The sequence below is a fragment of the Myotis davidii genome, unplaced genomic scaffold, assembly GCF_000327345.1.
Source record: "Myotis davidii unplaced genomic scaffold, ASM32734v1 scaffold64, whole genome shotgun sequence".
NCBI lineage: Eukaryota > Metazoa > Chordata > Mammalia > Chiroptera > Vespertilionidae > Myotis > Myotis davidii.
In genome coordinates, this window is record NW_006296226.1 from 4,622,213 (window position 1) to 4,633,495 (window position 11,283).

General features: G+C 43.8%; 1 protein-coding gene across 2 annotated transcripts; it reads right to left on the minus strand.

Moving 5' to 3' along the window:
• Positions 1 to 3,388: 3,388 nt before the first annotated feature.
• On the minus strand, positions 3,389 to 8,024 carry LOC107184303 (allergen Fel d 4-like). Of its 2 annotated transcripts, none has more exons than XM_015568784.1 (7): positions 7,868 to 8,024; positions 6,931 to 7,067; positions 5,851 to 5,924; positions 5,053 to 5,163; positions 4,640 to 4,741; positions 4,417 to 4,462; positions 3,389 to 3,599 (listed from the first exon to the last, which is right to left on the minus strand). In XM_015568784.1, the coding sequence occupies exons 1-7, from the start codon at positions 7,961 to 7,963 to the stop codon at positions 3,590 to 3,592; spliced, it is 576 nt and encodes a 191-aa protein (XP_015424270.1). In that variant the 5' UTR covers positions 7,964 to 8,024; the 3' UTR covers positions 3,389 to 3,589. The 2 variants fall into 2 exon arrangements, with proteins under 2 accessions (XP_015424270.1, XP_015424269.1); XM_015568783.1 differs by lacking the exon at positions 3,389 to 3,599 and adding an exon at positions 3,972 to 4,087.
• Positions 8,025 to 11,283: the final 3,259 nt, after the last annotated feature.

Here is an 11,283-nt window from a genome sequence, read left to right on the forward strand (position 1 = left end):
CAGACTCCACAAAATATTGGAACTAATTTCATTATAACTATAAAAACTTTCATCGAAGTTGCTAGAGACATTAGCTTGCAGGAATCAATAGGAAGTTATTGGTATATTTGGTATATATTGGTATATTTCTCTATACCAGCAAAAACTCATGATCATAACTAATGATTAGAAAAGCAACCTTTTTCACAAAGATGGAGCCCAAAGTGAAGCAGGAAGCCCCTGCCCCTCCCAAAGCCAAAGCCAAAACAAAGGCTTTGAAGGCAAAGAAAGCAGTGCTGAAAGCGTCCACAGCCATAAAAGAGATCTGTATGTTACCTGCCTTCGACGGCCAAAGACACTGTGACACTGAAGGCAGCCTAAGTATCCTTGGAAAAGCACCCCCAGGAGAAACAAGCCTGAACACTATGCCAGCACCAAGTTCCCCCTGACCACCGATGAGGAACATAGAAGCCAACAGTACACTTGTGTTCATTGTGCATGTCAAGGCCAACAAGCACCAGGTCAAACAGGCCGTGAGGAAGCTCTGTGACATTGACATGTCCAAGGTCAACACCCTGATCAGGCTAGCTGGAGACAAGAGGCATACATTTGACTGTCTCCCAACTATTATGCTTTGGATGTTGCCAATAAAATTGGGATCATCTAAACTGAGTCCAGCTGGCTAATTCTAAATAGAAAAACTGTACACAGTAAAACAAACAAACTGATGAAAGTGATACCCTTGTAATAATCTGGTTATTATTTAACAGGAAAGGAGCAAAGGAAAGACTGGATAATATAGGTATGCCACTCTTCAAGTCTGTTCCCCACTGATCACTGGGAAAGGGACTGGACAATAGACACACTCTCAGTAAGGTCTGAGTGAGGTGGAAAGGTGCTTTCCTGTCTGTCAGTCACACCTGGGAACAGGTAATGGGCCATAATAGGTGTGGCCACTGCAAGGGCTTGAAACCTGAATATTTAAACTTCTGCACAAAGGAAGTTTCCATTCATGGCTCTTGGACCTCTTGGGACTCGTGTTGCAGGGGCCGCACTCCCCTGCATTCCCTCACAGGGCCCTGTGGATGCCACACAATGTGGATTCCACACAATGGACTAATGGATTTTAAATAATCTGATGCAGGACTGGACTTGGCTGCAGCATGAAACAGCAGCTCTGGACACTGGCCTTGCGTTGGCTTTGCTGAACTCGCAGCTGCATCTTTTTCAGGACTCAGTTAAGGGGCATGGGACTTTACAACTGAGGAATGTAACACCATGCCAATAAAAACCATTCATTCTCCTGTGTGAATCTTAGAAAATTCTCTTTCAGAAGATATCACAAGAGCCACCCCACACCCACTAGTGTTGGGAAAAATGGACTCCCTAATTTCTCTGGTAACAAACGTATATAGGAATTAGCAAACAAGAATACACAAGAAGACGACCAAGGAGAGAATTTTAAAACTCTGAGAAAGGACATAGATGATGATCTGAATACATTGACAGACATGGGGCTCATTTGGGTTTGGTACTAGGAGCCATGTGTCAGACGTCTGACCTTAAAAACTGTAGTATAATAAACTTGTGCTGTTTTAAGGCTAAATTTGTGGCGATTTGTTCCGGCACAAACAGGAAACTAGTACAGGACCCGTTTCTCCTGTCCAGCTGTATGCCAAGAATAGTGTCCTCACTGTATTTCCGATCCACTGGTAGAGTTAACTCTTGAAGGAAGTGAGGCCTGTATGATCTATTGAGTAATCCCAATTCACACCTGCTAGTGCCAAATTCACACCTCCTAGTACCAAACAAACCCAAATGAGTCCCATGTCTGTCAATGTATTCATATCATCGTCTATGTCTGTGGCGTTCTTTACAATAGGCTTGTTTCCCACTCTTGACTCAACTCAGTTCATTTTCAGACCCTAAGAATGTGTTGATGGGCAGTGTGGTAAGAGTACGGACTAATGAAAAAACAACTTAGCATTTACATGTCATGGCAAGTCCAGTAGGACTTGGCTGTGACTTTGGCCCTCCAGTCCCTGAGCAAAGTGCCCCATAGAGCAGTAGTGTAGCTCCTGTTGATGGCTGATTCCACCATAACTTTTATCTTTTTGTCTCTTGGAAATAACCGCTCTGTTCTGTTTCTGATTTATAGACATATTCGCTCTTTGCTTTTTGTTGTTGATCCTCACTTGAGGATATTTCTCCATTGTTTTTTAGAGAAAGTGAAAGGGAAGGGGAGATACAGAGAGAAAGAAACATCAATTGGTTGCCTCCCAAATGCACCCTGACCAGGGCAGGGTATCAAACCTGCAACCCAGGTATGTGCCCTTGACTGGAATCAAACCTGGGATCCTTCACTCAATGGGCCAAACCAGCTAGGGCCACTCCTTGTTTTTGAGTGTTCTTAACATTTCATGCCTCATTTACAGAAAAAGTGTGGAATTGAGGGGTAGGTTTCAGAGTAAGTTTGATCCAGGAGCAGCTGAGGGTCTTTGTGTGCCTCCCTCTTGGCTGTAGTTTCCTGACATATGACACTAGCTAGCCATCTCCCACCATCAAAGTGGTCCTCCTTGCATCGATTGTTATGGTTGTTAATGTTCTAAACATTTCCAAGGATCTGCTAGGCCATGCCCTCTGGGCATTAGCTTTTCTGTCCTTTAAATAACATTTGAAAATGACAGGTCCCAGAATGACTGGTTGGCTTTCTTCACGGCCTTCTGCATATGTCAGCAAACCAGGCCACGTGTGTAATTCTGGAGAAATAAGCCAGAGCCTTACTTTTTCTTCTCACATGAAGGCAGAGGAAGATATGTGGAGCGTCATATCCCTTGAAAGCCTTCTGTCCTTAAGCTTATGTTCATAATGACGGAGTCATTCTTCCTGCATGGTAACCCCTAGCCATGTTGCTCTGTTCCAGCACCCACCTGCAACTTTGACAGTTTTTATCATCGGATGTCAGGAAAGGATTATTAGTGGAGGAAGAACCTTAACTTTCCTTTCTTCAAAGCCCAGACGCTCCCCTCCCCCTCAGAAGAGGTTAAAGCCATTCAGCCTCCTTGATGATTCCTGACTGTACCAGTACAGATGGCTAAAGATCTCTATGGTTCACATTTCCTGGCATCTCACTTAACACGCTCACGGTAGATAACAGCTCTGGTTGAAGGAGGTTTTCCGAGAGCATGAAAGGATGATGCTGTGTGCCACAGAATGCATGAGGTAGGGAAGCTGGGATGTGGAGGTTTGTCCTGAAACTTGGTGAGCCGGGATCAGCCTCTCAATACTCCCTTGAGAAAGAGAATTCTGGGATCAGGCCAAATTGTAGGGCAAGTCTCACAGTTTGCTTTATCAGATCACTGAGAAATAGGCCAATCAAAGGGTGAGCAAAAGTACAGGAACAGTATGGCAAACAGAGTCAGAAATTTGGAGGAAACCTTTGATTCTTGGTGAATTGTTGAGTCTGTCTCTAGACAATTAGAGAAGATCCTTTAGATTCAGAGATAAGGCCTTCTTGGATGATAGTGATGGAGATCAGGTTGCAGACCTTGTCACAGGCTGACACAGGGACCATGGGAATGAAGATCCTGGAGCCCAGGTCAGGAAGCATTCACTCAGCACTAAACAAGCAGACAAGGGAGAACACAGAAACTCATTAAGCTCTTCCTGGGTTTAATTGAAGACAAAGAGAATTTTTATTACAGAGAAAAATGGTGAGGAAATAGATATCAGTCTGTACTGCAACCTATGTTTCTTTCCAGAATAGGGGGAAGGAGGTCATTGAATCAATGGCTGGTTGTTGTTGTTTTTCTATTGCTTAACCTTTCCTGAGCTGAGTCTATGAGAAAGAGAGAGGAATAATCCATGAAGGACCCTAGGCTGGTTTCTGCCATTCTCAGCATTAAATGTTTTGAGCAATTTTTTGATAAATTGAGGAAGAATGGCAAACCATAGCTACCCTGTATTAAATGCTGACTTTATGCAGGCCATAGTTGATAGAAATTCCCATATATTATCTGGATAATGTAGAGAAGCTGGGATGTGGAGGCATGTCCTGAAACATGGTGAACCAGTATCAGCCTCAGCAGCAATTGTCTCTCAGTATCTCCTTGAGAAAGAGAATTCTAGGATCGGGGCAAATCGAGGCAAAATAAAGCTAAGGTAGGAAACAGATGAAAGTCAGAGCCTATTTTTCAGATGAAAGACAATGTGAGAGAGATACATCAATTAGTTGCCTTCTCACATGCCGGGGATCAAGCCTGCAACTGAAGTGCATGCCCTTGACCGGGAACCCAGTACCCTTCAGTCCACAGGCTGATGCTCTATCCACTGAGCCTAATTGGCTAGGGCTTTATTGTAATCTTTGGACACAAACCCCTAATGGTGTTGGAAGGCAGTGGTCCCTGGGCCACCCCCTTTCCATCAGACATCACCAACCTGGAGGCTTGGGCATCATTGCTCCCTCGGGCCTGGAGACAGCGATCTGCAGAGACAGAGCAGAGCACAGTCAAACACCAACCCATTTATTTCTCAGCAGGAGATCAAATGATTTCCCAGGTCAGGACAGAGGGGCCTGATTGGAGATGTTACCTTCTCTTGCATTTCTCCACCCAGTAACATGGGAATTTAGGAAGAGAAAACCAGAAATAACCAAACTTACCGACTTTGGTCAAGTCCAGTATGTTTTCCTTAGTAATTCCATTTTTTTTGCAAAGTTTTCTAAACCTTTCCTTGAGTTTTGGGCTCAAATCTGGTTTTCGGGCTGTGGGAAGAGTGACAATAACTGCTGTGTCCTGTGTCTTGGTCATTGAGGCTCTTGGGGGCAGATGACTGACACCAACTGGTGCTTAGGCAGAAGTCAGGGATGGGCTATCTCCTGTCTTGAATTTGACATTTTTAGGATACCCTTCTGGCATGATGATAAATTTCATCATCTTTCCATCACTGAGCCTGAAGGATTACCCAAGGTGAGCCCCTCTCTTCAGGGGAGGAGAGATGGCCCAGGATAAGATTGGAAGGATCATTTTGTCTCCTTTACCCTCTAAGTTGAATATCCACATAAAAATACTCTACCATAGAGCTCCATCACTTGGGCTTCTTCCTCATCCTTAACATTAGTGAGATATAAAATAAGATAGTCACCATAGACAGCTTCAATTATGTGAAATGTATTGTATCCATCATCTGTGGAGAAAAGAGAACACAACTCAGAACGTCTTTAGTGCATAGACAGCAAGTGAAATCGTTACCTATTCTCTTTCACAGAGCAAATATAAGTGCATCCCCGCTCACCCTGGAAGAGATATAGAGTAAGAGCTAATGTCTGCCATTTGCATCTCCTTAGGCTTCATCTGGTGACTTCTAAGTGTAGAACTGACAAGCAGTAGTACATTGATTGCTAGTGGTAAAAAATTCAGCTACAGCTGCAACTTACCTTCTATTAAGCTCACCTAGCTCCCTCGGCCATCTCTGCCAACTATGTGTCTCTGTCCTGTCTATAAACCCACTGGCATTATATACACAGCACTCTATGTGAGCAATTTCCTGTTAGTGGCCACCAAAAATCAACAAAGTGGGCAGGGAATGAAAAGCTATCAGAAAAATTTCCTTTTTGTGTGTGCCTATTTTCTTCTGTTGTAGGTGGTGCATATGACCAAATTGCTACCTTTTTCTGACGATATTATGTACCATATTTTGGCTTTTACACACCAGGTTCTCCCAAATTGAGGATATTGGCTATTAGATGGCCCCATTTACATTACCTAAATAAGCGTCAATCAAGAATTAATCAAGATACTAATGATATTGGGATTTAGTAAATTTCTTGCAATTGAAAGTAGAATTTATGAACACTTTTTAATGTATACTTACATTCAACACTATATACACCCTTTTCTTCTGTTTTGTCACAAATGAAAGAAATTTCAGTACACTCTCCATTGACCCTGTAAAACAAAATAACCTGATGCCCAAGAGATATTGATGGGTCTGGCTCCCGCACACTCCACCTGCAACTTGAGTGTCTGATTCCAATTAACTGTAGAACATTTTGGTACAAATTTGAAACAGCTTTTATTTACCTTATTTCATTTATTTGCTACTTTAAGAAAGAGTCTACTACTGATGTCACTTTTACTGTGGCATGAGAGAACAAAGAATTTTCAGTAACCACCAGAGGCTCGCCCTGATGACAGCAACCAGTGCCCCACCTTGGTCTGGTATCCCTGCTCACCTGTACCACCACCCCGCTACAGCCAAAGCCCACCATGTTCTGTGCTCTGCCGCTTGCTGCTGATGCCTGCCATATTCCACACCTGACCCCTGGTGGTCAGTGCACGTCACAGTGACCGGTTGTTTGGTTGTTTGGCTGTTTGGTTGTTCCACCATTCAGACTACTTGAATATTAGGGTTTTATATATATACATAGCCACTTGCCTACATAATCAGTTGAGTTCTCAGATGTGCCACCTCTCAGATAAGTGCTCAATAAACATTGTTTCACAAAAAAGAAATCCATGAGAGAGAATTATTATCATCCTCTTTTACCCAAGGGAAAATTGGGGTGGATAGAGATAAAATTTCTAGGTCACACAACTAGTAAGAGATCATTTCCAGAGATAGCTGGGCTGTTGACCCTCAATCCTATGCACTTAACCTATGGTATTGCCACATTTCTTATGATTCTGATACCCCTCAATCTCTGAACTCCCCTACTCCCAATTAAACTTATTCCTGTCACCAATTCTTATCTCTAAATTCTCAGTTCATTATGTCATGGATCAGTGCCTGATAAATGACTCTGATTTTGGATACAAGCCCACAATGTGAGTGTACACATGAGTGTGTGTGTGTGTGTGTGTGTTTGTGTGTGTGTGTGTGTGTGTTTAGTGGTCCAACACCACAGTCAGGCTTTTGGGTTTTTTTTCCCAAGAAAAAATAAGCCATACTTACTTCATATGGAATTTAAATGACAAGGAAGAGTTGTACAAGACTTGGATGGATTCCACAAAAACTCTCATGCTACCATTTTCTTCTATCATTTCCTTCATGTCTGAGGCCAAGAGAATGGAATACCACTCCCCTGAAATCTGCAAAAAAAAAAAAACAAAAAAAAAAACATTAAAATGGATAAGAAAAGAAGAGAGGGGATACCACATAAACATCTGTATTCTTGAACTCTGGCCTATGGGCCAGGACTCATAGTGGTGATATGTGAAAGGGCAAGGGCTACACCCTCCATCTTGCCCCGAATCCTCCATTTTGGGGCAGCAGCCATGTGCTCAGCAAGAAGCTTCTTCCCAGAAGTATAATCAAGGAAAGTGTGTGCCATAGATAGGACGACATCCTGTGTAACGAGACACCGACTTGCGCCGGCCAATCGGCAGGGCCCACAGTCCTCTCTCCTCCCCTTACTCCAACCCCCCTATTAAACCCCTCTTCCCACAGGGTTCATGCGCTCTCTTGGCCGCTTGCCACTGCATCAGCGAATGTGGCTCACGGGGGGGCCCAAATTGCCACTGCGTCGGCGAGTGTGGCTGACGGGGGGCCCAAACTAGTTTGAATAAAGACTATGCTTTTGCATCGGACTTGGCTGGCTCCCTGGTGGTCTATTGGGGATCTTGAAATCTGGGCATAACAATATGGAGATGGAATTAGAACACAGGTCAGTTGACTCCACATGAAAGGCTCCTTCCACTGACCTCCAATGAGAATGGAAGTCCCCAAGTGTTATCATTTTCCCACATCTTACGACTGCTTTTTGTCCAAGATCAGGAACCACCCCCTTTGCCTAACATGTCAAAAACCTCTTGCCCTCCATTAGGGCCATCTTGCTTCAGAATCTCCCAAACCACCCCGAAGTCAGAAGACACTATGCCCCCAGCTCTACCTTTGACATATCGAAGTTGCTTGTCACAACATCAGGGTTTCCCTCATTATGGGCACAGACCAGCGTCAGCCCCAGACACAGCAGCAGCAGCTTCATCTCGGGAGGGACAGCTCTGGCTCAGCGACAGGCCCTCGGAGTGAGTCTTTCCCTGATGGTGCCTCCACGCCCCAGGTCCTCTGTCTTTATATTCATTCTGGGTCCAGTTGTTTGTCCCTGGGGGAGCACCTTTTCTCCTCCCACTCCAGGCACGGTCTGTATTCATTGATGTGAGGCCAAGATTTTCCTTTCAATCTCATCTCTATTAGATCTACTTATGCCCTGAAATTAATCAAAAGGAACGCTCAAAAAAATAAATAAAAATATTGGATGTCATAAAAGGTTTCCTTTTGGAACTTGAGTTAATTGTGAAATCAGAAAGCCAGTTATGTGTATCAGGAATGGAGTAGAACTGGGAAATAGAATGTGTGGACAATCCATGTTTCACCAGGCACAGGGTGTGTGGGAAAGGGTGAGTAGTCTGAGTTCAACCACAATGAATGAACAAATGTTTAATTACTTCATATACCTCACTTCATACAATAGACCCCTAAGAGAAATGGAGAAGTAGAAATTGTCAGCCCTTTCTTCAAACAACCTTCAATGAAGGTGGGGAAATGCTTTACATAGTTAATAAACACCTCATTCTATAAGCATATGAACTAACCCAAAAAAGTGGGACCAAGTCTAGAACATCGTGGGTCAGAAAAAGGGGTGATGCTGGGGAGCTGACATCATGTAGAAAGTGCTTAAGAACACAGGCTTTGAAGTCATGTAGACTGGGGCTTCAGTCCTATCTCTGTCATCTTGAAGCCATGAGGACAAATTTAACCTCTCAGAGCCTTAGTGTCCTCTTGATGAGGATAATCATACCTATCAATAGATTGCTATAGGGATTTAGTGGGATGGTGTGTGAAGAGCCCTCAGACTAATGTCTGGCACAACTGGTTTGGTGGAATCAGAGAATTATTCCTGGGGAGGTGGATCTTGGGGGGAGGTCCTGAAGATTAGGCAGGTGTGGAGATGTGGAGAGCATGTGGGAAGGGGATTCCTGGGGAAGGAATGTGGTGATTTAGGATCCTTTGCCTGCTGCTGGGGCTGGTTAAAAGCTATGGCTCATTCATGGCTTGTGCTAATGGTTCCCTTTTGCACCCCCCAACTCAGAAAGAGGCCAGTATCATGGGAGGACCGGGCACAAGGCAGTGAATGTAGGAACTGTGGCATTCTATCTGCGGCCTGCTTTCCAAAGTCACACCAGCCTCTGACCCCCCAACTCAGAAAGAGGCCAGTATCATGGGAGGACTGGGCACAAGGCAGTGAATGCAGGAACTGTGGCATTCTATCTGCGGCCTGCTTTCCAAAGTCACCCCAACCCCTGTGTAATCATTCCTAGTTCATGCTCAACCAATATCCAGTCACTGGTATTTTGAGGCCTATCTAACTTTAGGCCCGATGTGTGGGCTGTTGGCTGTCCTGCCCTTGAGATAGAGGAACTGAGCTTGACAAATGTTGGCAAAGGCTGTGCACTTCATTTTGTCTAGTTCATTCTCTCCAAGAGCAACCAGGTTTGCAAGATGAACTGGGCTACAATGCTGAGGGGAGAGTCAGCTACTGTTGCTGCCCCACCATCTGTATCCCATCCCTCCAGCCTCCTAACTCGGCATCCACATCAAAGCGCCATATTGCAAGCGCCATATCTGCTTCTGGTGGTGACATCTTTCTTTTCACCTTTGTACCTACCGTGGCACCTGGTACACAGTATCACCTTTGGAATGATTGTACACTAAGTCCTATTTTAGAAGCTCCAGGCGTTCTTGTTATTAGAAGGAACTTTATAGAAAATTCTTTTGTAAATGGGAATATTACTTTTGGGAATTAGGACCTCCTAATTAATATTATTGGCTCACAGGAGTGGAGAGAAAGGATATGACTGAAATCTGGGATCAGAAGCCTACATTATGGAGAATCTTAACTACTCAAATCTGAGTTGACTATTCCCCACCCTGATTATTCACTTCCATTTCAAATCTCCCCAGTTGTTTTGTGGTGGTTGTTGTTGTTTGTGTTTTTTTTTGGGGGGTGGTCAGTGTAAGCTTTGCCAGTGCCACCGGGCAAACACTGAGACAGTAAGGTCATGGCTGCACAAATATCCAAGAGCTGTGAGCCATACACCTAGGGGCTTGGTGAAAGAAAACCCAGACAAAACCAAAACTGAAATAATATTAAATCATTCCTAAATGATTATTTGCTTTACAATAGGATTCTTACAATAGAAATTAAACAATACTCCTGCATTGTATTTAAATATTTGTGGTAGGAGTGTGGATTAACAGTCTAAAATTACTCTAACAACTTATAGATGACCAATAAATATCACAGTTCAATGAATTATTGATTTTTATATTAGGGAGGATGGTAAAAGGTAGAGTTGGGGAAAGGGGAAAAAAAGAGTAACACTTAATGTTAGCATCTCCCAGATGATAGCGTAAGTACATGGGATAAGGATTCATTTACAAAAGTTCACTTGGCCACCCATCAACAGGGAACACGTTTCTTGTCTAACGTAAGATACACAGATTCAACCTTTGGCTGTAGAGTAACTTTGTGTGCGGTGCAGCAAGCTGCTTTAAGAGATGATACTATGACAGGACTTTTGAAAAATAATGATTCAACTTAATTCAACCACCATTACCAAATGCCTACTCTACACTCGGTCTGTACCGGGCACTTTGAGGGTTAAAGAGATAAATAAGATAGAGGCTGTGCCCTCCAGAAACTCCTGGTCAGTGTGAGGATGGTTTGAAAACAATCTAATTTTGAGATAGAAAGTTTTAAAAATTAAAGCCTGACCACCTAATTCCAGGTATGAAACCAGAAGAATTGTTCCCTCCAGATGAGCGGAGCCTTCCCTAAGGGACACACACCTCAGTGGGCTCTGATCCTCTCCTGGTCCAGTGGAGGGTAAGGGGGCAGGAGGTCTCCTGGAAGTAAAGGTTTGTGGAAAATGAGTGGGAGTTGGGGTGTTCTGCCAGCCTGTGGACCCCACGGAAACCAGCTCCTTCCTGTCTGCCAGGGGACCAGCAGCACTTCTGAGGAGCGGGTCTCCACCAGCGCCATCCCTTTTATGGCACCGAATGAGTGTGGTCCTCATTGCTGTTAACAATAGTCAACCACTCCATGGATGAGCTTCCTGGGCCCAAAATATCTACCAATATTTTAAGAATTGAGAGCTAACATTAAATCGTATTCCCACATGTCAATGATGGTAAATGAATCCAAACTGTTATGTTACAATCAATTTGCAACAGCTACCTTTATAATTAAGGCCCTTAGACTTGAATGAACTTAGAAACAATCTGGTAATCAAAGAAAACAGGTCT